This window comes from Myodes glareolus, chromosome 10 (assembly GCF_982192425.1).
Source record: "Myodes glareolus chromosome 10, mMyoGla1.1, whole genome shotgun sequence".
NCBI lineage: Eukaryota > Metazoa > Chordata > Mammalia > Rodentia > Cricetidae > Myodes > Myodes glareolus.
In genome coordinates this window covers 38817516-38843978 of record NC_142035.1, presented here as the reverse complement: position 1 = coordinate 38843978, position 26463 = coordinate 38817516, and the positions used below count along the sequence as shown (strand labels likewise).

At 42.3% G+C, this 26463-nt stretch overlaps 1 protein-coding gene across 1 annotated transcript in view; it reads left to right on the top strand.

Annotated features, from left to right (window-relative positions):
- Positions 1 to 26246, top strand: part of Sptlc3 (serine palmitoyltransferase long chain base subunit 3) — a 116516-nt gene extending 90270 nt beyond the window's left edge. The window contains exons 10-12 of the mRNA XM_048455580.3: positions 11064 to 11199; positions 17285 to 17414; positions 21788 to 26246. Coding sequence (XP_048311537.3) covers positions 11064 to 11199; positions 17285 to 17414; positions 21788 to 21928 — 407 coding nt within the window. The 3' untranslated portion in view covers positions 21929 to 26246. The remainder of the gene's footprint in view (positions 1 to 11063; positions 11200 to 17284; positions 17415 to 21787) is intronic.
- Positions 26247 to 26463: the final 217 nt, after the last annotated feature.

The window sequence follows — 26463 nt, the reverse complement described above, 5'->3', positions numbered from 1 at the left end:
CAGAGTCCTTGTCTGACTTCTTTCTTTCGTTCTGCTCATTCGTGGAAGTTTACCACGAGACTGGCAGGTGAGGCACTGACCCTGCTCCTAACCCAGTACGGAATTGGAGAAAGTGGCACCAGCCCCTTCCAGCTGTGACCTGCAACCTTTGCTCTGGTCTCTGGCACAGGGCACACATATTTTTACACTTGAGTTTGATAGGTTTAAAAACAAGGGTGTCTAAGTGCGAAGATTTAGGGCGTCAAGACAGGGAAAGAAGGGAGTACCCTGGCTGACAGTCATTAGCTCTTCGGAGGAATTTAGTCCCTTCCTGTTTGCTTTTGTCATAAGATCCAGGACAAACCTCCCTCCACAAATGTGGCTTTTCTTCAGTGCTAGCTGCTTACGGCCGAGCTGGGGCAGTCACCGGGATCACCAAACTTACCTTTGAATGTGTTATTCTAGAAATGTATTCTCTACTCAGGTCTCTTTCTGATAGGAAGGGACAGTGAGAAGCTACAGAGGGCTCTGACCAAGGGATAAAACCGTCCATCGCTAAATACGGTTTAAAAAAGCTCTCCTCACATTTCTCAATGTCTTTTGCAGCAAGGAACTCGGTGACTAGAAAACTGGCCTCCGACCAGCTTTCTTTTTTTCCTTCTGGTCAAACCCAGCAATATCTTTGTTCCGTCCTCCTGAGATCCCATGATGAATGTAAGCGCCCTGATGGGATCCACCGAAAACGCACTGTATGGAAGGGCCTGGCATTGGAGGCCCTTGGCACTGTTGAGGGAGGAATTAGCTGCTGCTTCCTAAATATATTTGCCACTTGGTTACCAGCTGGGGACAGAGAAAGAAGCCTAGAAGGAAACAGAGGGCACGGAGAGCTGCGTTTTCTAAATGGTTTCAGGCCGCTGGCATTTCAGCAATAGCTAATACGAACCAGATGTCAGGTGCTACGCTCCACTGGCCTTCAACTGAGGGCCTGCCTCCGTCCATGATTAATCACCTGTGCTGGTGGGTAGCGACGTTCTACCTGGCCTTTTTGTGTGAGCAGACCTAAGGTCGGGGTCAGCAATCAAGGTGGCGGGCATTTGCCTCCTCGCCTTAATGCTGCTCATATATACACAGGGCAACTTGAGTGTGGCCACTGAATGCAAAATTAGCCAGCACACTGAACTTCTGGATAGGAAGGGGATGGTTGCCTGATTACACAGAAACGCCTGGCAAATTTCTCCAAGACCTTGTGCCTCGTCGTTTGCTTCGTCTTAGGAGTTAGCTAACGAGAGAATTTTATGTCACCCTAATGAAATCAGCACTTACTAGTGAGGTCTTACAAGGTTTCCCTAGCAAGAACCTGAAGGAAACTGCTTGCTTTTTAGACGAGACAGGGGCCAAGATTGTGTGGCCCCTTCCTTACAGCCTTCCAGCAAACCCTGCTGAAGTCTCTTCTTCCTTGTAGTAGGCTCGCGGAAAAGGCTTTGAGACAGGGGAATTGTGACATAACACACATGGAATTCCACACTGGTTCAGTAAACCTAGAGAAGGAAAGAACATAATTCTGTTCGTCTCATCTCTGAGAGTGGAAAAGAGCTGGTCTTCCACGCCGGCTTTTGTTTCTTTCATCGCGGGCTCATTTTCAACTGTGCAGCCCAACTTACTCAGCCTCACTCTGGTTCGGAGAAGTTTGTTGAGAAAACCAGCTACCTCACCCGCCACAGCTGGGGAGGATTAAGCAGGTGGATTCATGCCTAACGAAGCCCAGCATGTGTGTGTTTGAGCTACAAGGAATGTATTAGCTTTCTGTTTCTGCATAACAAATTGCCATAAGTGGCAGTCGAGAACAATGCCCGTTTATTATCAGCTTCCTTGTCAAGAAACTGGGCAGAGGCAGGTCTCTTCTCAGGCTCCCCAGGAGGCTGAAGTAAGATGCCACCATGCACCCTTCTGTCAGTCCAGGCTCCTCTCCCATGCTAGGGTGCCTATGACAGAATTCAGTTCTCTGGAGCTACAGAACTGAGGTCCCCATTTTCTTGCCGGCTGGCTGCCAGAGTCATTCTTAACAAGTAGAGGTCTTTCATTCCTAACCATGCAGCCCCTCCATCCACAAAGACGGGAGAGTAGTCTCCTTTCTGGCCAAGTTGTCAAGATGTTTGCTGGATCAAGATGTCACAGCTTGTTCCTATCTCAAGGCTTTCAGATGTTTTTGTTTATCTATTTGTTATATACACACATATATGAGAAGACTTCAAGTGTTACATCCCAGTGAAGATTTACTTCAAACCGAATACTTGGGATAAAAATTACTCCAGGAAACATAATCCTTAAGCCTCAGTTTTAAGAGATGGGGAAATAATAGAAGCAAATCCCTGGCCCCGAAATAATCTAGGACAAAGGAACAGACTATAGAGACATTGGTCATGAGGACAGTCTTTGGGAGCAAATATAAGTCAAACAGTCAGGTTTTGCTCAAACTACTGGTTTTTATGCTATTTTTGAGCCATGGGATTTTTTTCTGAAAAGAAAGAAAGAAAGAAAGAAAGAAAGAAAGAAAGAAAGAAAGAAAGAAAGAAAGAAGGAAGGAGAAGGTGGAGCCCATTGTATACACACATATCTATGTTTACTTTTACAACATTTCTTGGGTGCCTGTCACTCCACCAAGTGATCAATATTTAACCCTCATACTAGAAAGAGATGAGCTTCATTGTTGTACCTCCAGTTTTACAGGTAAAGAACCTAAGTTTCAGATAAGGACAGGTGAAGAACCTAAGTTTCAGAATAAGGAAATATAAACCTGTGGTGTTGGAGTTGATTTTGAGCCCCAGAAATTGGGCTCACAGCCCTCTGGCACTTGATGCTGGTGCTGGTGTCATGTGGGGAAAGGGTCAGGATTGGACTCCATCAATGCCCACTTCTGAGCAATCACTGAAAACACAAGGTTTTAAACTTAGATAGCTAGCTGGCAGTCCCCATAGGGCTTCTGGGTGACCACTTTCATTTGTCTGACTTCTAGGAGTCCTTTCAAAGGGTCCCTACCGACTCAGTTTCTCAGCCCATGTTTAATTTGCATGTATGTGTGCATGCATGCGTGTGTGTCTACACGTGTGCATGTGTGTGTGCATGTATGTGTGTATGTGTGTGTGCATGCATGTGTGTGTCTACACGTGTGCATGTGCGTGTGCATGTATGTGTGTATGTATGTGTGCATGTGTATGTGTGCATGTGTATGTGTGCATGTGTGTGTATATGTGTGTGCATGTGTACATGTGTGTGTATGTGGACAGAGAGAGAGAAATTGATTCTGCACATAAAAGAAAATTTGCCTTACTTTCCTATCCCCTCAATTTTTAAAAGTTCCAGAAACTTTTGGCATGCCCCTTTGTTTAAAAGTCACTAATTTATAAGGGCTCTGAGAAGTCCATCCTTCCTATAATGTGTAAAATCCTACTATTAGTGACTTGCTAAGATACTACTCTCCGTTTAAATGCAAATTAACCCATTCAGTTAATAATATTCATGAGACAGTCCCACAGAAATATGGACACAAGTCTAACGGTATGTATTACCCTTTGTATACTATTTTCTATCCTATCCACTCCTCTAGTGGATCAATTCTTTCCAGAGAGCTCCAGAATTACATCTCTGCAGTTGGCCCAGCTTCTGTATGTAGCGAGTCTTCTGTATGTAAAATGCATAGATCCTTGTATCGTAAGACACATGCATCAAACAGCAGGCTTTGATGATCTTGTAAGCGGAGCCAGCTTCCCTGTTAGCCCGCCGATGCTTTCATAATCCTCAAGCCTCAGTTTCCCATCTGTAAAGGATTCCAAAACATCACTCTCCAGTTTCTCGTTAATGTGCAGGAGATGACCTTTCTCATCCCGCTTGGCAAGCTAAATCCCTAAGAGTGTTTGAGTAGCTTTGTAGTAGTGGGCTCCTCCTCGGAGCCCTTGAGATCCGGCCATGCAGATAGCTTCCCAGCCTGATGTCCAGCCTGCCCCTCTGTGTACATTCCCCAGGGCCATGACTGAGCAGACTAAAGAGCCCCTGGCACATGTGTATGTAGCTATAAAACATGCCGTAACCTTGGAATCCTGACATCAAAAGGGAGAGCTCTGTTGCCTTATAAAAATGTGTGCTTCTCTAAGCAAACCTCTCCAAACGCTGCTGTCTCCACCCCACTGGGAAGCCTGTCACTGCTAATGCGGTTCTTACGATTCTCACCACTCATAGCCTCTTGATCTTCCCTGAGATCTCTCTGCCCCTGAGTGTGTTGGAAACAAAATGTCCTGTCTGGTGTCCAGTGCTTAAAAATAACAGACACTGGGTTCCTGCTGCCACATGGAAACTTTACTGCCAGGTCTGCTCGCCACCCCCCACTCTGGGTCATGCCAGGGAAGCAGGCAGGGGAAGGCCAGGGACAAAGGAAGGGAAGAGGCTTACACTACTGTAGGCATTCTCTAATGTCTATTTGATTTTCCATGGGCTAATTTCTCTGAAATACCAACTGCTTAAATGGCGAGAAATGTGTTACAGAAAGATACTTTCCGTCTACGGAGACAAGGACCTCATTTTTCAAGTAACACTGCCCAAGCTGGAATGTTCGATCTCCCAGTCAGTATTCTGACAGCAGTGGTGCGCTAAATAATTTAAGTGGGGCTAAGTAGTGTGTATTCGTTCCCCCAGGCCCATTTTGAAGCATGAGAAATGATAAAATAAGTCACCCGTTGGCATCTGGGTACGTTTCTCGGTTTCTTAGAAACAGAGAGTGACACTATGTTGGCCCAGGAGACCATCAGACAGTCTCTTGTTTCTCCATCTGAGCAAGGGAAATGCCTGCCCGCCCACCCGACTCTACCCCTGTGCATACCAACGGTTTGGTTGGGGAAGAAATTTTCCTCCTTCAAGACAGGTCACTTTGGCAGTTTGCACGATTCATAATTCCTTCTGGTCCTCTGGGAGACTGAGTTGTCCTAAACATACTTCTGGAAACGCCACAGACCGTTGTTTTTATTAGGGGACTGCAAAGCTTTGTAGTAAGTGGCTTTGTGTTTTATTTGTTTTCCTTCCTCTGCCCCAGCTGTTTTTGTTTTAACAGCATCAGAGGGAAGGTTAAAGAATTCGTGGCCTCCGTTAACCTAGCTCATCTCTCAGGCGGGTACGGCTGGAAATCTGGAAGGAGGGAACAGCAGTACCTAGCTCATTTGCAGGCATGGCTTCATCCCTAACCCTGTCTAGTCTCCCAAAGAAGTGAGACAGATTGACAGGGCTAATCTCAAGCTGGGGGAGCACCTTGTAGCGGGGTAATGGCCAGGAAGGCAGGTTACCCCCACAAAAGGAACCAGGGATTCAGTAACTACCTAGATATACTATCAAATAAGAGGCAGCTGTCTAGCCTCCATATTTTTTCTTTTATTCCACAAATATGTATTGGATGCCCATAATTTGTCAGTGTAGCCTCCATTTTTATTTTTAAAGTCAACCATAGAATGTAGCTCAGTCAGGAAATAGGCAGGCACCTACCACAAGCATGCATAGCTTATTGGTGAACTGCAATAATTCCAGTTTCTAGAGACATCTGAGCCTGCTTATGAATTCAAAATTCATGCCAAGTCCCATCCCCAGTGTCCATGATTCAGTGGGTTTGGGGTGCAGCCTGGGCATGTGATTCTTCAGCCAAGGTGATGCTGAAGCTGCTGAAAACAGTGGGAAATGAGAATTAGCTCTCATCCAGTATGTTCTGGATGCCAGTAGCAGTGATGATCAGGTCTCTTGCTTTACCGTTTTCATTCCTCCCTTTCTTTCTAAGGTGAGCTTATCTTTATCTTGCAGAAATCAGTGAGGCTCTCTTCGAAGACAAAAGTTATCCAGGCCCAGTTTTGTGGTATTCTGAGCTATCATTCCAAAGTCTATTCCTTCCCCTCACAACACACTCAGTCCAGAGTTTAGCAAAACGAACAATTCCATCAATTCTCTAGAAGTCTGTGTCAGAGCTGTCTCATTCATCTCTTTAGCTGACTCAGACCTTCTCTGTCGTCTATGGAATATGTGGCAGAAGGGTATGAACCTCTGTAATTAGCAACTCTACACCTTTCCCACAGGATCTGGCTGCAGTGCCCGGTCTCCAGGAACGCCGGGGTGCTGTCTCAACAGCTACCATCCTGTGCAAAAGAGCCCTGCCAAATATTCCTTCTGCTTTTACCAAGCTCTCTTCAAGCACAGATCTCAAAGCACACCATAATTAGTACAATCACCCACATCCTGTCTAGATGAGCAGCATTTTATGTGTACAAATTCCCCTTTGCCCCCAGGCCCTTCAGGAGAATACAAATGTTTCCAACTTTAAAGAGTGAAGAATAGAGTAAATAAAAGGAGCTGTATCTTGGCCAACACCAAAGACCTCAAAGACATTTGTAGTTGACCTAAATGAGAAAACATGGTGACTACAGAGTGCGCCATGATGGCTTATCAGCCGCACTGTGCTAATAACTGGTTCAAAGATAAGAAAGACGGGATAGGGATGAAGCCACCAGTTCTTACAAATCACATAATCTCAGAACCAAAATTCTGCTCTGTTTAAGTTTTCAAATGTTCTAGGAGTAGTGAAGTGGTATCACTAGCCTATGATCCAATTACTTGAGTTAATCAAGGAAGAGAAGACAGACGGGGCCAATTAAGTAGCCAGGCTGTCCAATGATAGATGAGTCATTATAGGTAAGTGCAAAGATAATGCCACTGGGAAAAGCAATTTAAATCACTTTTGTACTTCCAGACCAGGAAATCCTGCTGGTCTTTGAGGGGGGGGGGAACATTTAGGAATCATCAGACCCAGCCTGATGAAGTCATCTGTTCATCGCGCAGCTAACAATCAACCATAGAGCTGAGCACACAAGGGGGCAGGCCATATGGAATACATTTGGGTGGTTGGACTGTGCACCCATGCCTTCCTTTCGGTCACCTTCATAACACATCTTACCACCACCCTCTTCTGGTCCTTTGACCCAATCTCCCCACTCAATGCTCTTATCTCCCTAAACATGGAGTTTCAACAAATCGGAAAAATTTTAAGGCAAATGTCATCCTTCATAATTTCTAGTCTTATACTTCAAATAGGCTATTCCATGTACACAGCCTGGTTTCCAAGGGACATTACCACTTGTTATAGAACAGTTCTTTTTTAAATGACTTAAGGAGCTGTGTCTACACAGTATAATTTGTACAGATGGTCCTGCATATTTTCAGATCCCATACAATTGGCAACTCTAGAATTGGAGAGCAAACATTGCTTTATTGTTGTTCCTCTTGGTTTTTGAAGGGTGAGTGAGCATGGCAGAGAAAGATGTATACAGGACAGTGAACCATTCTTGCAGCTCCCTGTTTCTCTCAATCCAATGCCTCACCAAGAACCCCAGAGTAAAAGCTCTTATCAGTGATTTGCCATGTTAATGCATCCCAGGAATATTATAATATTTTTGCGTCTCTTGCATGTGTGCACTCTCTCTCTCCCTCCTCCCCCTCCTCCTTCCTTTTAGGTTTACCCTCCTCACACCTTCAATGTTGAATTCTTTAATCCCTGTATACTCATCTCTCATCCTTTAAGCAATCTTCCCGTGCTCTGGCTCACACTCAATCTAGTTCTCCACCACCCTGCTGTGCTCCGCATGATTGCACTATTGTGATGTTTTCTCTAACGGACTGCGCTTCTCTGGTGTTTCTCTACCAATATCTTACTCACACTTTAGATCCCAGCCTGATCATCACTAGAGCCAGGCTACCTTGCACTTGCTCTAGTCTGCCTTGTGTGAACTGTCGTAACACTACATACGCTTTCCTTCATGGTGTTGAGTAGAATTGTGGGTGTATATATATCTATATCATCTATATCTATCTAATATGATTGCTTAGTTTTATACTTACCTTCCCACTGACCATAATCCTTTTCTGCTATTGCATCTTCTCCTCTCACTGCTACCAATGTCTATTCAAAAGAAGCTGCCCTCGCTTCTTTTAACCAATAGTTCACTCTATCGCATGGGTGGATGTTACTAACAACTTTTCTTCCCCCTTTTTTCTTATTTTGTTCTATCTACTGTCCATTTTGCATTTTTATATCTAAACTCTACTGGCAAGAAAATATGGTTGGCTTGATTAGTTTTTATCATCTCTTGGTACAAGTTCCTGTGACAGACTACATACTGACTCCCTAGCCAATATCCAAATGGACTTCCTTAGGCCAAGGGAATCTTTACCCACTCTCTGTGGCCAGGATTAGGGAACTAAAATGGCAATAAATACTTTCTCTATCGTAATCTGCTTACCAGGGACTACAAAATTTGGTAAAGTACCTTTCTAGAGAACTGGAGTTAGATAAGAAGCAATAACAGACAAGAAACATGGAGATGGGTGGTGGTGATACACTCCTTTAATCCCAGAACTCGGGGACCAGAGGCAGAGACAGGTAGATCTCAGTGAGTTTGAAGCTAGTCTGGTCTACATAGTGAGTTGCAACACAGCCAGGGTGGTTACACACACACAAAAAAATCGTGTCTTGGGAGAAAAAAAAGTATGGGCAAGTGAAACATCATTTAGCATTCCACTTCTTGGTTCTACTCAACAAAATCTTCATTCCTCTGCGTGTATAGTTGGCACAATCAGGCAATGAATGTTAAGTCCCTTTAGAACCAATAAGCAAAGAAACTTTGTAAAAGATGATCTGATGCATTTGGGAAACAGCTGATCCTATCATTCAACATAGCAGAAGACTAGATTGACAAATGGCTTCAGGAAGACAGTCTGCCAGTTCATTTTACTTTTGTGTACATATCTTCAGGTCCCACAGCCAAAGTGAAGAAGCTGCACAAGGTCTTCCTTTTATCAGGCTTTGGGTTTTAATCCCTGATATCTGTCCAATCCCTTAAAGCATGAGGCCTTCAACCTCTCTACTTTCTCTAGTAAAAAGTGGGCATAATTATGATCAATTGTAATTGTAAAGACTAGAATTTTTGTTAAAGGTTAGAAAAGAGAGCCACCATCTATTTATTATCTAGACAGTGACTACAGTGTAGAGGTTAATAGATCAAATTCTAAACCCCAATTTCCTGGGCTAAATTCTAGCTTGAAAATCTACAAACTATAAAAACTTAACTAAGTACTTGGTTCCCCTCACGTATTACATAAGATTACAGTACCTACCTTGATACAGTCATCATAAAGTAGCAATAATTAAGTTTCTAAATGGTACCTGTTTGTAACTGTGATGGCATATATGAACTATAATTATTATTGCTGCTTCTATTCTATTAATATTTATTTAATTCTCTGTGTGTGTGTTTTCTCTCTCTCTCTCTCTCTCTCTCTCTGTGTGTGTGTGTGTGTGTGTGTGTGTGTGTGTGTGTTTGTGTGTGTTCAAAGCATGTGTAGATAAGAGGAAAATGCTCGAAGTTATTTCTTTCCTGCCACCTTGTGGGATCCAGGGATCAAACTAAGGCCATCAGACTTGTGCTTATATCCACTGATCAATCTCACCAACACTCTACTAATGCTATTTATTGAGATTGTTATATCCTTCGATCTACCTAAACAAAGTAGTAACCACCTGTCACTCAGGAAACATTTGCTCATAGGTGGCAGACAAGATCACTTACTGGTTCACATAATAGAAAGTTCAAATGATGTCCTAGCCTAGCCATGGCTAAATGCAAGGGTTTCATTTAAGACCCTCACTATCTTGTGCCTTGGATTTTATCCGAGTCAATAACATACTTGGCAGGTTTTCTCAATGTGTTGACAAAGATCTAGCTTCCCATCCTTTCACTTCTTCAGTGGATCCGAGACTAAGACAGATATACACAAATTCTATTCCATCATTGAACCAACAATCAGAAGGATGGATTGTTCCAGCTGTCCCAGCCATTGCAGCAAAGAGCAAATGTACCAGGTTCACTCAAACATCATTATCTACAGGAGGAAAAACAGGGATGCCCACAGCTCAACCACTTTTCAAGGACCAAGATAACAGCAACTAACATGTTCCTTGGAGTGTTCACTTTTGTTCTCTGGAGAGTTACAAACACCTACAAGTAATATTTAAAATGCTGGATAACTTTTAGGTCGCAACCTCAGTCCAATTTAAATGAGCACCTGACCAATCAGAATGGAAGCCAGCTAGAGTCAGCCAAAACTACAGTGGCACATTCTGGTTGAATAGCAACCTTCTGACAAATGCTAACACTGACTGAGTTAACATTTAGGATACCTAGAATATTGAATCCTATTCATTCTCATTGAACAAACGCCCACTAATTCTGGCTTGCTTGTTCACCAATATCCTCTAGAAGGAAGGACTGACGTAAGCAGATTTCTTCAGAACTTTGTCTTCTCTTCAATTCCCTTTGTCACCCTATGAATGTGACCACGGGACTGAGGTACATGCCTTAAACAGAGGATGCTCTTTGAATTGAGCAGAAGCATCGATATCCTTGACATGGACGCACACATTTTGCCTTACCTGTTTTAAATGAAAGTTGTCTTTCCTTTCTGGCTGAGAAAAGCAGACATTCCCTGTTCCTTTCTCCTTCTCTATTGCTAACGAGTGAAGCTGCCCTGGTCTCAGCTGGCTCCATCCTTGTTCCATGACATGCTACATCTTTAAATTGAGGTTAGGTGATTTTCCCTTTGATTAAGAGACTTAGTTTAAGAATTTAATGGGCTGGTTTGATTTGGATAAAGAATGTTACCAGCAACTAATTTTGTGTGTGTGTGTGTGTGTGTTTGTGTGTGTGTGCGCGCGCGCATGCCTTTCTTATTACACTCCCTTCTCCTGAGTTAGCGATTTAAACACTTGGCTTAGAATATATACACAAGACGTACCTGTTCCACTGGTCCTGCGACTTGCTTGCATCACTAAGCACACCTTTTTCCCATTTTGTCTCCCAGGCATAACACAATACTTTTATCTGATCATCCTATTTCCAGACCTTCCTGGCTGAGAGGCAAACCTACAGAAAACGTTTGTCATATCAACCTGACCTTTACTTCTTTCCTCCTTTTGGGGATTAAAGGGTGTCATGCCTGTCTCCTTTCAGGTCTGCGGAGAATACAGCAACTTACAAGAAATATAAAATACTTCCGACAGCGGCTGATAGACATGGGATTCATCATCTATGGCGATGATCACTCTCCCATTATCCCTGTGCTCCTGTACATGCCTGCTAAAGTATCGTGAGTATCCAACACAGAATCTTACCACTGCCCAGTGTGTCATGACGGAGAAAGCGTATTTGACACCATGATGGCTTTCTGTGCATGAATTAGATTATGGGCTTGAGTTCTGACCTCAGATACACAGCTTCTCAGGAGTCACCTGCCAGCATCTTCAGGACATTCTCCATGTAACTTCCAGAAAGAAAAAAAAAAGACAGAATTTGAGACTCACCCCTCTACATCATTTTCATGCTCTGGAAATTTAGGGAAATGATTTATCTCATCTGTACGAAAGGTGGTTTTTTGAGCCTTCTTCTGACCCAAGACTATTCCTCCAACACATAACCTCAGGATTGGAGTTTTCTGTTTGACCCACCATGCATCTGAAGAGGGAAATAATTTATAATACGGGAAACATGGCGTTAAAAGTAGTTGGAGCCTAGACTGTTGAGAACTCATACAGAGCAGAAGAGAGTCATCAATTCTCAAAAGCCCGATTCTTCTAAACATATTCTTGTGTCATCTTCTGCAGCAAAACATCAAGCAATCAGAGCACACAACTAAGTGAGTTCTTTAGTAGGCCGTGACATCAGAATCAGTTAGCCCTTTGTTCACAAACGTAGGTCAAAAAAAAAAAAAAAAAAAAAAACAAGGGACTGCCTGTCCAAGAAGAAAGAATACAGCATCATTCTGCTCAGTGTAATGGCAGGCGGGGAGCGACAATAGGGATTCTAAGTATCCACCAGTCTAAACCCTCTAGCTTCTAATGTTTGAGAGCACAAAAGAACACATGCACTTATTCAAAATGACTGGGTAAATGGAATGTTCTGTAAGATTTCAAACTAAGAGCATGTCTACCTAATATTTTATCAGGGTGAGCTTGGTGAGCTTCACAAGGCACGACACTGGAGTGAGAACAGGAAGAAGTGTGAGGAAGAGGGGAGCCAGAAGTAGACTCTCACAAGTTAGAATTGTGACTAATCCAATGAGGAGTCCACTCATAGAAAAAGTAGCGAGTTTTAGATTACATCTGTTTTTAACACTGATACATAAAATATAAAAATCATGGAAATTAATAGGGTATTATATAATTCTTATACATATCTATACACACAAATTTATACATACATCTATATTTATTTATATAGTGACTGAATCAGGGGAAACATGTCTATTTCCACAAACATCATTTCTTCATCGTGAAAATATTCAAAAGCCTTCTTTGAGATTTTAGAATATACAATGTCATTGTTATATATAGTTACCCAACAGTGTACTAATATACCTAAATTCAAATACATTCCAAATTTACTAATACAATATACTTCATGTAACCATTATTCTTAATATTGTGGTAAAAGGTTCAGAATCAGAGCATTGGCCCGTCTTCTTACTTGGAGCTCCTTGGACAAGCCAGGCAACCCTCTGAAGACTAGTCTCGCCTTGTACGAAATAAGATAAGAGAGTGCCCACTTCCTGAGATGAACCAGACAAAGGGCTGGGGATCTAATTCAGTGACAGAATGCTTCCCTGGCACACACACAAAAGCCAGCACCCAGTCTCCAGCACTAAAGAAACAGAAAAGAAAAGGTGTTTGCCGCGTCCGGAACGATGCTTTTCATTGTAAGAGTTACACAGGATTTGCTGTTTACATGGCTTTAGCTGCATTTATAGTGCTTAACAGAGCTCTTTTTAATTTCTAAATTTTTATCCATTTTGTGTTTTGTTTGGATGAGGTTTTTGTCTAGAGAGATGGATGTGCCCATGGAGACAAGAGGAGGACTTCAGATCCTCTGGCTCTCCAGTTAGAGATGGTTGAAAAGGCCCCGTGTGTATGGAAAACTAAACAAGGGTCCTCTGCAGCAGCAGCAATGACTTTTGCCAGTCCCCACAAACTGAGTTTGGAGGGAAAAAATGCCTTCTCTCTTCCCCTTCTCTTGTAAACAAGCATTCATGTTTGTTTTCTCCTTTGCTCTGAGCCTGCGATCATATGTTCTGCTCAGTCCAATCTACACAGGTTTCTCCAAAGAAACCCTGTCAGAATGTGCTGGGGCCAGCAACTAAACTGAATCCCAGTTTCTAACACATTGGGCAAAAACCAAACCCATACAGCAGCAGGATAGAGCTTATGTAGAATATACCAGAATCCCATGGTCCCCTCTCCCAACCTGCCATTCAACTCATTTACAGCTGTATTAAAGTTTAAGCCACCATGCTGTCTTTTCTCAGATTCGCTGTAAATGCTCCACACGTCCCAAAGTCTACCCAGGTGTCATTGATAACAACGCTGGCTGCTGCTTCTGGGACACATGTGTAGGTCGCACCTGACCCAGCATAGCTTCAGGCGTTTGAGAGGGTGCTCCAGGAAAGTACACTGAGCAGAAGTTGGGGATCAGTATCCTTCAGCCACCAAGTGGGGGTATGAACTCACCATTGTCTTCCAGCTTGAGGTCTCGGGAACCTCAAAAGCATGAGTTTAACGTAGCTTTTGATAGGGTGTAAGCATTCTGTTATTCCTAGCCGTTATTATCACTGCTTCCTTTCGATGTACTAATTAATAGTGGTAGTTTCAACTGAACACAAAATGAAGTTGGTGTGGTTGCTTGGCTCTCCAACGTAAGCATTGTAGTTAACGAAAGCAGAACTCCTAAAATAGTACTGAATAACCTGCTACTCTGCTAATATTAATTCCATAATCATGGGGCCTCCATCCTGGTTCCCTACATCTTAAGGTTGTTCTTCAGAAGAAGCTAGCATTGCTGATGTTGGTTATATTCTAAATAAGCCTTTTTTTTTTAATACTCACGGCAGACAAGATGTTTGCCCCCGGTTTATGAATGGGGTTATGAGACTAACAAAGGTCAGATTACCTTCTTAGGTTCACCCAGGTTGTAATCAGCAAACTAGGATTTCAATGCCATTTTCTTCGGCCCATGAACCGAGGCTCTGAAACCTACAGCCATCTTCCAAACTTTAGTCTACCCCTCATTAAAGCAACAGAGAGTGTGGGCTTAACAGTATTGAATGTTGTCTTTGACGATTCAAAATGTGCTGGCCATTAGGACAGAAAAGTGCCTATGATGCTCTTCCATTGAAAGGTTATGGATAAAAGAAGCATTTGAAACATGAAGGAAGCGGTATCAGCCATTGTGAAGACACTTGCTTTCATTTTTGCATTTAAAAATGTTGATGTCAGGGGCTGAGGAAACACAGAGAGTTAGCAAAGTGCCTCCCAGATCCAGACCCCCAGCACTCATGTAAAAGCATGAGGTGCCCATCTGTAATCATAACTCTGGGGACACTGGCAGGCAGGTACTTAGGGCTCCTTGGTCAGTCAGCCTAGCCAAACTGAGGAGCTCCACATCCAGTGAGAGACTCCTTCAAAGTAATAATTATAAAGAAGAGGTAATGACGTCAGAGGGAGTGGGCAGGACTGAAGAGAAGTTGGAGCGGGGAGTGCAGGGTGGAAATAGTATATAGTGCTTACTATGAAATTGTCAAATATCACAATAAAATAAGGGGAAGGCAGCCAACATTCACCTCCGCCTCCACATTCATTTACACACAAATACATACTTACACGCACACATACGCACACAAAATAAAACTTTTAAAAATCTAGATCTTTGATATTCTTAAAAATTGAGATTTCTTCTTATCTCTACCTAGGGGAGATTTAAAAAAGTAATCTCAAATTGGGTGTAGGTTTAATGTATGATAACAGTACACAGTCATCCAAGGTGCTCCAGTGCAATGTAATTTAATCCATAAAATGCGCAAATAAGGCAGGCAAGATAACTCAACAAGCCTACAACCTGAATTCAATCCCCGGAATCCACACGCTGGAAGAAGAAAATGAACTTTTAAAAAGATGTTCTCTGACCTCCACACATGTGCCGAGACACACATGCCTGCTCACACGCACATTAAAAAAGAAAAAGGAAATAAGTATAAAACTTAAAGAGTACATATAAAGAATATGTTACATTATCCTGTGGTACAGGTTTATACTTTCCCTACATGAGCATGGCGTGTCCTTGTCTTGCATTTGGTGACTTTGGTACACAAGATGTCACAGTGCCGCCTCCAGTACAATGCTAATGTTTATCATCATCTTGTTTATTGTTGGTTCATACGCTTGCTTTTAGTCTTTAGTAACTCTGATATGCTTTGGGGGTTACATGCCCAGAGGCTCATTATGTAAAATCCAGTTACCTACATTCACTGCAGTTGTCTAATTTTTAAATTCGGACATGTTCCCGGGAGGTCCCAGTTTATCCTAATGAACTCACAGTCGTATATCTGGCTCAACATTCTTTGGCAAAACTCGCTTCCTTTTGGTACAAAGGGAAACATACCGACAGTGAAATGGTCTTCTGGGAACTCTGAAAACTGGCCCGAGATCATGTGTCAGGTGGTTTGTAGTCTAGCAATAAAAAGCACTTGTCTTGTTTTTCAGACAATTCTCGGCTCTCATCCTGTGCGGTGCCGTGGGCAGCCTTCCATAGGGTGATCAAGAAGGCAGAAAGAACAGCCCCTGTTTTCAAACTTTCTCAGCTAGAAAGCTTTGCCGCCTTGTAACCTTCTCAGTGGAAATCAAAGGGCAAAACCTTGCCTTGCCCGAGCCAGGGGGCCAGAAGGGTTGTGTGTTCAGTAAGTTTTGCAGTTCTCCACTGCTTTATTGGACAGAATGCATCCTGCACGAGGCAACCAAAAGGCAGACAGCTAAATGGCAAGATAGATGAGTGAGTAGACAGTCTGGTTCAGTCATTTTCTCCTGAATTATGGCTAGAAGGTTTCTATGCTGCTGTCAGTTTCCAGCCTAGCATAATAGACCAGCAAGTTCTTAATGCTAGGAACAGATCAGAGGGCCTGACTTTTCTGTGGGGAGATCCACTACTCCGCAATTGTGATTTCCTGCAGAGAGCACCAGAGCCCAAAGAGAAAAAGAACTCACTAGGGGGTATTTGCCATTTTAACCTGATTTGGGCTCTTAGAACAGGGAATTTCTAAACTTTCAGTTTAATGTTCTGGAATAATTACCGAGATTAACTTTGGAATAAAGAAAAAGCAGAAGGATGAAGGGAAGCAAGAACTTATAAAGGTTCCCCTGCCTCAGAGAGCTTTGTAGTCAGTCCTATGACTGACATCCTATAGGCTGCAACTGCCCGTGAGGGTCTCTTACCTCCCTGCTTGCCTATCATCTGGTTTCCCTCAAGGCCATGCAAGAGGTTATTCCACTAGTGTACACCTATGTATATTCACTCATAAATAAAAATTTTACAACAAATGAGAAGACCCTCCCTTGCCATCCCTCACTTGGCTTCTTCAAGCCCTCAAACCACGTTCTTCAAATTATTGGCCCAAAGTATCTCATCTTCCAAAATCCACAGTTAAGTCGTTCATTTTTCAAACATAAATGTTTACATTTAATGAACATGGTTTCTCCTATTATTGTATCATACCGGCTGTTTGATTTCTAGTCCAACAGCTCTGCAGTTCAAGGCGTTCCTATCAGGGCAGACTTCTTTAACCAGCATTAGTCAGCAGCGTTTTCTGCTGGGTACCAAAGGCTCCAGACTGACAACTAGCTCACCAGTGTGTCAGCTTCCATAACAGCACACACTCAGCTTTGAGGGACAGCAAATAATTTTCTATTTCTTGGTCCATTGTGTGGGAGCAAGTTTAACCATCCTTTCCTTAATATCATTTTAAAAAGAACAAGTCAGCTAACCATATTCTTTTTTTTTTTCAGCAGGATGATTCTAACTTCTCTCTCTTTTTTTAGTTACAATATTTATATCTATTTTATATTTTATTATAACTAAGGAAAATATAATTTTTTATTAATTAATTTATTTGTTTATAAAAATTTCCACTTCCTCCCCTCCTCCCCATACCCTCCCATTCTCCCCACTCCCTCTCCTCCTCTCCCCACTCCCTCTCCCCCCCCACTCCCTCTCCTCCTCCCTCTCCAGTCCTAAGAGCAGTCAGGGTTTCCTGCCCTGTGGGAAGTTCAAGTTCCTCCCCTCTCCCTCCAGGTCCAGGAAGGTGAGCATCCACTAACTTCTCTCTTTTAACCTTTTTTTTTTCTTTCTTTAAGTGCTTTTGGAAGATATTTGCTTAAGAAAAACATCGGGGTGGTGGTTGTTGGTTTTCCAGCCACTGCACTGGCAGAAGGTCGGGCACGGTTCTGCCTTTCGTCAGCACATACTCGGGAGATGTTAGATAAAGTGAGTATCCATCTACCAGCAGAATTACTACTTCTGATACCCTGGATTCTGAAGAAGTACTTTTATTGAGCCATCTTAGGGTTCTCTAGGGTGGCTTAGAAGAAGAAAACTAATGACGAAGGAAACTCCCTGTAAAGTTTTATAAAACAAATGACTATGATGTGTCAACAATATCCAGGAGCATGCCTGAATCAACAGATAGTAAAGAAAGTCACAACCCCAGAGAACCTAGACAACACAGAGGACTCTAAGAGAGACATACAGGATCCAGTCTACCTGAGAAATAGAAACAGACAAGATCTCCTGAGTAAATTGGGAGCATGGGGACCACAGGAGAGGTTTCTAGGGAAGGGGAGAGGAAGGGAGGAAAGCATAAGACTAAAATCAATAAAAAAAAATTGAAAAAAGGAAAATTGGGGGAAAAAAACCTTCCCTATGTGTCAAATATGAACCTGAATGTAAAAAATTTCAACTCTAATTTTGCCAATTTAAAAAGAAGGAAAGAAAGATATCTATTTACTGCATTTACTGATGATTTGATTAAAGTCAGAATTTTAATTGTATAGAAAACACTAATATCAATGAATTTTTATAAACAGTGCTGTGTGTGTATCATATACAAAACCTGGGACAAAAGGACGAGATAATATTGAAAAACTAAATTAAGAGCGAGCTAATAATTCCAGGCAGAATAAATTAACCATGAAAAGAAAATAAAAAACCCTGTGGGGGCATAAAAGTGTGGGTGAGTTATTATAGTGGTAAATAGTCACAAAGAAAGTGACTTTTCAGTTGGACCTTCTTAAAGAACAATTACAGAGCATTATTTAGTTGTTCTGACCACTAAAGCAACATGATCAGTCACAGTAAAGTAAGTGTGACAAGTGGGTTAGGAAGGAAAGAACCTGGAGAAAAAAATGAAATGAAGTCATTTGAAACAAAATCAGAGTTGGCAAGAGTTCCAATGGCAGTAAAAACAACCACCAAAATGAATCTATGAACACAAACTGGGAATGCATGAGTTGCCGAGATCAGACGAGTAATTCGATGGAGGGGATTCCTGAGCAGAGAAGGCCAAAGGTAATTCGCTCGATCTCTAGTCCTGTTGAACAGAAGAATGAAGGTGAAGCAGAGATGAGAATGGAGAAATAAGGTGAAGTGCTGAATGCACTATGGCTTAAGAGCATGTGCCAACGGACCATTGATGAAAGTGGAAATTGATTGGAGAGCTCAGTAAACATTGCAGACCTAAGACTACTGTAGGTTTTGGGACTGAGGAGTTCATAAAGTCAAGGACAGAAAGCCTAATTGTTAAGAAAGAAGTAAGAGTGGTCAGGCCAAACCCCAGTGGTACATATACATCCTGAGATGGAATTGAAGGTGGGAAATAGGTGGGAATTTAGGCAGAGCTAAAACTGCCAGGAAGGATGTAGAATACTACACTGTTAAGTACACTAAACACCAGTTTCCAGAAAAAAAAAAAAACAGAAATGTTACGTAAATATAAGAAAGTTCAAATAGGGTAAGAGAAGAGACGAAACTATTGAATTAATTCATGGGAGCTTAATGTTCCTTAGAGTGGGAGGTTTTATGGGAATGTGGGGAACAGAAATGAGAACACAATGAATAAGAAGATTAAGAGTATCATTTAAGGGTGAATAACACTCTAGAGAGAGAGATGGAGGGGGTAGGAGAGGAGAAAGAGAAAGAGATGGGGGAAGAGGGTAGTGACAGGATGGGAAGAGGGAGAGACAGAGAGACAAAAGATAAAGGAGAAAGCCAGAAGAGATAGGCTAAGACAAAGACCGAGGAGAGGAGAGGAGGGAAGGGGAGGAGAGGGGAAAGGAGGGGAGGGGAGGGGAGGAGAGGAGAGGAGAGGGGAGGGGAGGGGAGGGGAGGGGAGGAGAGGAGAGGAGAGGAGAGGAGAGGAGAGGAGAGGAGAGGAGAGGAGAGGAGAGGAGAGGAGAGGAGAGGAGAGGAGAGGAGAGGAGAGGAGGAGCGGATAGACAGACACAGGCAGAGACAAAAAGAGACCGGCAGAAGACAAACAGAGGGGAAGGACAGGAAAGGGAGAAAGACAGAGGGGAAAGAAAGAAGAGAAGACAGAAAGAAGGACGAGAAGGAGAAAAGGAAGATGGTAGAGGAAAGCTTGTGCCTGTTTACACAAGAAAGTAAGAAGGCAGTGATGAGGAAACCTTACAGAAATCAAAAGGAAGAAATAAACAACAAGTTAGCTCTGAAAGGTGGCAGGAATGGGATGGGTAGCAGAGATTGTTTTTTATTTCTTGTGGTCCAAACAACATTAAGACCTCAAGTATAACCAACTTTGTCTGTAGTAATCAGAACCTGGGCTCCTTCTTGCAACTTCGTCATTGCTCTGAAACCCCTGACATGCTAGAAGTACTGATATATCAACTCGACAGTTACTTATGAGCTCACATACCCGTTTCAATGCAAGCATGTGAGTAGTTATTTAATATAACATAAGGGGAAACTAGAACCTGTTGGCTAGTCAGGGGACTAGGTTAGCAACTAGACGTGAACACTAATAGAATATAAACAATATTAGACAAAGGCAGTCAGAGGGTTGGGGAGGTGGTAATGTTGGGAAAGTGCTAGCTAGCCATCTGCAAGCGTGAGGACCTCAGTGTGAATTCACATATGAAAAACTGGGCACAGTAGCATTGGTGCCTATAATCCCAGCACCAGAGCAGCAGAGATGGGCACAGTCCTGGATCTTGTGGAACCGGTGAATTTCAGGTTGCCAGAGACACTGCCTCAAAAACGAAAGTGGAAAACAATACAGCAAGTATTGGCCCTGTCTGTGCCAGGTCTCCATGCACAGGCATGTGTGTGTATGCCTTGAATGTGCGTGCATATGCACACAAACACACATACATATGCAAAACTTACAAAGGAAAAGAGAGAAAGAGGGGTCGTCATTCAGAGACCAAGTAGGGAACAGAAAAGACACAGACTAGCATAGCATCTTCTTTATCTGGCTTCCTAGTGACAGCTCTAGCTTTTCTTAATTATTTTACTCCCCAGATAAAAAAGAAAAGTGCATAGTCAGCCAGTGGCTTCCTGCTGGTGCCTAAGGCAGAATTTGTGTCTACTTTCTTAAAATCACCTCCAGTGTAAACCCAATGCAGTAAGAATTCCCTCCCTTCTAACCCCTCCTGTTGTGAGAGTAGCTTCCGCTGCCTCAACCAATAGTCGCTGAAGCACGAGCCCACAGTGCAGCGGGGAGCGACTTCCGCTCCGTCAGCCAATAGCTGCTGAAATGCCAGCCCACTGGGGCGTGGTATATTTCTCTTTTAAAAAGAGACGCAGATCCGGATCAGGCTCTCTTGGTTCCGGCTCCTGCTCCCGGCTCCTGCTCCCGGCTCCTGCTCCAGCGACTAGGCTCCCTTCCTGACGGTTTATGGTGTATGTAAGTTTTACCCCCCAAAATAAATAACCCCTTAAAACATAACTGGTGTGGGATTGATTCGCCGATACCCTCCCATAAGCACACTTCATCAAGGACTTTAATATAAAGTTGAAATATGTGTAGTCTTGATTTTTTGTAAGTCTAAGTTGTGTTATTGCATGGAATGTAGAAATGGAATTTTAAAATTAAGTGTTAGGAGTAAGTTTTGAGAGGATTGAAGATGCAGCTATTAGCTCCCCAAATGTTCTATCTTGTTGGTTTACTCTGTTATGAAGACATAATCTCCAATGTATTCTGCAACCCTATTATTTTCTTCTATGAGGTCATATGCAGGTCTTAAAATAAATAAAAGGTTTAGGGGAGTCAGTTATCTAAGTTCCTCTCCTCATACTGCTAAATTCACAGCACTGAGTTAAAACATTAAATAAAAAGAATAACCACCCAATATTTCTCTAGTATGTTTAGGGAGATCAGATCAGTTGGTAACGTGCTCATGTATAAGCATGAGGGCCTGTATTCAGTTCCCAGAACCCACGTTTTATAAAACCTAGAGTAGTGACATGTGTTGTAATACTAACACTGGAGAGGCAAAGGCAGAAAGAGAATTCCCGAGACTCACTTGGCAGCAAGCTCCAGAGGCCCTATCTCAACAAGCAAGATGGAAGACTCTTGAAGAACGACAGTCCAGGTCGTCGTCTGACCATCAAATCCGTGTATACACACATGCATATACACCTGCACACGTACATGTATCCACACAGACAAATTGATTAGTTCATTAAAGTTCTTCTAGGACTTACAAACCAAAACCTAATGATATGGAACTTTGCGGGCAAAACATTGCTATGGGTCTTTGGGAAGCTTGCCCATTTACCTGGGCTCTGTACAGTAGGCCACTTCGGAGTTTAAAGATAACTTACGGAAAGACATCTCATTGCAGGTTTTGGAAATCGTTGATAAACTCGGCGACCTCCTGAATGTGAAGTATTTCCCATACAAGAAGTCTGGCCGCCCTGCACTCGAGAAGAGTTTTGACAAAGAAGCAAGCTTTGATGAGATGAGCATTGAGCCTGAAGCCTAAGTTTCCCGGCTCTGAGTGGAATGCAAGGACTGCCAGAAGACCTCTTTCCCCCTTTGCCTCACAAGTAGCATGACTGCATTTTACCTCTTCTTCAGGGCAGTTTTATTTTCCAATGCAGCTTAATCGAGTGAGGGAAATCATCATTTGTTTAATGTCTCTAACCCACTGCAACAAAATCAAAAATATATAATTCTAGATTTATATTTTTTCTCTCCTCCGCCAGAAACACACAAAGCACACTTTTCTTAGAGTATGCTTTCATGGCAAGGAGCCTGTGTTTTAGCTGCTACTCTCCAGCTTTTGAGTCAGATTCCTTCAAGGGCTCCAACTAAATGCAAGGATTTTGATTTTTAACTGGGTAATCTTGCTGTGCGTTCAAGTACGTCACCTGCACACATGAGAAAGAGTGACAGAGAGGAGCTGAGTCTCCTGTTCCACCCATAACAGTACCAGGAACAATTCCTATGTGTCGTGGAAAGTTCCAGGAAGGACAGAAGGCAATGCTGTATCTACTGTTTGCCACATTTCGACTTTATCCAAGGACAGGTATCAAAAGACATAATTAATGCTTGGGAGAGAATGTAAAGCAGGCCAGTAGTGATCAGAGATGCCTTTGAAGTGGACCTTCTTTCGCCTGTTGGTGCTCTCAGACAATTTTGCCATTAAGCTTTTGAGGACTGGGAAGTTTGTGACTCGTTTTCTAAAGAGGAAAAAGTAAAGCAAGCACAAGTCAGCTTTGAACCTAGACTAACACTGTAAAACTCAAACAACCCAAATGATGCTGGATGCTGGTACCATGAAGAGTGAGTTTAGCTTGTTTGGCCTTAATAACTTCCCATTCTTCTATCGTATTCTGAATACCTAGTGAAATTCAATTCCCTTTAAAAACTCATTTCCAAATTACACTTGAAGAATGGACTGGTTAAACAAAGTAGTCAAAAGCGAGTTTTCTTTGTGTCTTTCAAGGCTGTGTATCTGTAGATACGGGTCCAGGAAACAATATCCTCTATGGCACATCTACTCAGGTTTGGTGAGAAGTGGTATCGCATACTTTGGTGCAGTTCTGGTTCATCCCCCTGATACACACAAAACGGTATGAGCATCTCTGAAAAATTAGTCCTCTGCTAATTGGTTCGAGTTGGTATGGAAAAAACCAGTGGAAAACCTTATCTTTAACAAGCCCCCAGATGGTGCCCAGACTTGGAAACTCCAAAGCGCAGAGTTGACCTTTTAGCCAAGCTTCTGTAGCAGTTCGAATGAGTTACAGAACATTCCACTCCATCAAATGACACTGTAAACAAATCACTTCAAAAGAGCTTTGGCTCTGTGTGACACAGATGGGCCCAAGCTTTCATGCTGTGCATGGAGACAGAAATTCAACCTGCAACACCAATGCTGGATGGGGCAACAAAGATGCTTAAAGATCGTTCGAAAAGAAAATGACACTCATGCAAAGCTTTTTAAAAAGTATAGCCCCCCTGGTGGATTATAAAGGTTGTTTTTAAGTGAATCTCTTGAGGCTGGAAAGATGACTCAGCAGCTGAGAGCACTTTATTGCTCTTCCAGAGACAACCTGAGTTCAGTTCTCAGCACCCAGGTTGTATTGTTCACAACCACCTGTAACTCCAACTCTGGGGCAGCTAATCCTGTGGCTTCTATGGGCCCCATAACTCATGCTGGCATATCCACACTCAGACTACACACATACATATAGTTAAAATATAATAAAAGCAAATCCTTTTAAAAAGTGGTCCCCCGTTATAAAGTGCCTCATAACTGCCGGAAAGCTAAAGGAACGCTGCGGCGAAGGAGGAAAATAGGTACTATGTGCACAGCTGCTTGTCGAAGATAAGTAGATCTCAGTCCTTCCAAGTGAACTGGTGCAGCACCACTTCTGCAGAGAAAACAAGTGTCACAGAGATGCATAAAGCAAGGAAGCTGTGTAGGTCTTGTCTTTTTAATATGTGCATTCAATGAAGTTGTTTTTTTATTGATCATCTAAACAAAATGCAGAATACCTGGAGTTCAAAACAGGAAAAGGGCAGTCAAGAGGACAGAGAGAGATCTACGCCTGCGTCCTAACAGTGAGCATCCCCCTTCGTCTCTAGGTCTATCTGTTACCATCACCTACAGTGTCACACCTGCACTAAGATTTTAAACCACCAGAGGGACAGGTATCCTCCCAAGTAAGGGTGTTCATGCTTAGTATTTGCTTGGAGGAACCTGTGTTCAGTTAATCATGGAGAAGTTACTTTACTGCCCAGTATACAGAGCCAGAAGGAGGCTCTTCCCTTTTCATGAAGATCTGAGGGTCCTGGAGCAACTTGTTACCTTTCCATATACATATGAGAAGACTTCCTTTTTTGTCAGAGTCTACAATGAATATACACTTAGGAAAAGGGCTCTAATTTCAGGGGAATGCTTCCTGAGTGAGGAGAGACCCTGACTCCATTGTGTAGCAATATGAGTATACATCATATAGACAGTTGTAAATTGTAAGAACTATTGATTTTTATAAGGTTAATTAAGACTGATTTCAATACAGTAGTAACTACTGAGTTTTAGTAATCAGAGTTTGGGTCTGTTAGGATCAAGGACTCTCTGAATTATAGCATTTTACATCCCAACTACCTTATATGTATGTACCCATATACACACATACTTGTACATGGACACTTGTACTTTTTGAAAAAAAAAGGAAGAAGAGAATCAACAGATAGATGAATATCTGACTGAATGACAGAGAGATAGATGTTCTAGAAATCAGCTTTTGGAGAAACAGGCGCTGAAGGTTCCAGGCTGATGTTTGTAAGGAAGACAATTTTGTGTGATGAAGGAATGACAATCTTACCATGGCACGACAGTGTCACGGAAACTTAGCTTTACTGCCTTTAGACGTGTTTCAGTTTGACAGAGACCATCACCTTCAGAATTGATTAGGAAGCCAGTTAACATGACAAACAATGCGGGTCACACCAGACCACCACTGAGTCTGATCACAGGGGTTCCCAGGACACTACATTTTAAGAAGCCTCCCCAGGTAATTCCAAGGTATGCCAGAACTTGTAACGCATGATTAGAGCTTTCAGTAGACCAGCTGCTGCCTGTAACATAGCAGGAGACTTTTCTGATTCTTTGTTGATGTCTAAGGGCGTTTATACTAGTAAACAGAAATGAAGTTACTCTATGCTTCTTTCCTTCTCAATGGGTCATTTTCTAAGGAATATCTGTCTCTATGAAAAACAGACCCAACATTGAAAAGGTCTTCACAAGATGCCCCTTTTCTTAGGCTAACTGAAAATTTAAATTAACCCCAGTTAAATTCTCAAATAAGTCCATAAAATGACAAAAAAAAGCTATGACAGCAAAATCAAAACTTCATTGGCAATATCTGCAAACAATAAATAACGATATTCTCTTAACTTATAAAATACAAGGGGGTAAATCTCATGAAATTTTTAAGACTTGCATGGCATGGCTACCATGCAAGTTTAAAAAGAAAAGTTCAACTTCTGACTATCACAACTCTGCGGTAGTGTTATTCTTGTCAGCTCCCCAGACATACAATGCTCCTCTGCATCTTCCTTCACAAGTAACAGATATATCAAATTCTAACTCTTATTTTAAAGTCTAAGTTCTGATGAATACTTGAACTTTCTTAAATACATACTCTGATTTATGACAGTCCTAATTTCAAAGATAGTGACAGAGTATTTGGGTTCTTTTCTCTTCAAACACCATACCCTGCTGCACAGTGTTTTGTAAATCAGAGAGAGAGAGAATTTCCTGCTTTGGGGAGAGAGTACATCAATAATGTATTTCCATAGCAAGCATGAAGATCTAGCTGAACTTTACTCCCAACATTTATGTAAAAAGCCAAGCATGGTGATATAAGCTGTAATCCTAGCTCTGAGAAGGCAGAAACAGGTCTATTCCTGGGACTTGCTAGCCAAACCACCTAGCCTTATTACTCCAGGTCATAATGAGAGACCTTTTCTCTAAAAATAAAGTGGATGGCTTCTGAGGAACAGCAGTCAAGGCTGGCATTTGGCCTACACACACACACACACACATGCTCACATACACATGCTCACACACACACACACACACACATATGCTCACACACACACGGAGACTATTTTTAGGCAATTGCTGTAGTATATTACTTTATGACATTGTGAAATACAGCACACAGGATGTGAATATGTTTGTGTTTCATTGAAACATTTGAGATGACCAGTTTCACTTCATTCTGCCTGTAAAATATTACTTTAATAAACAAGTCACTAAAATTGACACAATAAAACTCATAAATGGTTTTGTGTTGACGCTGTTTCAGTCATTCTGGGAGGAAAAGGTGGGTAGAAATTTGCACCTAGGAATCTCGCTAGAGGCAACTAGTGGAGGTAGCTCTAGCTAGAGAGGTGTGTATTTTCATGAGAACCAGTGGTGCACATATCCTTCCAGATCATTAAGTGACATCGTAATGGGGGCTTGAAGTTGGCCCCAGCAGGAAACTTGACACCATAGAAATG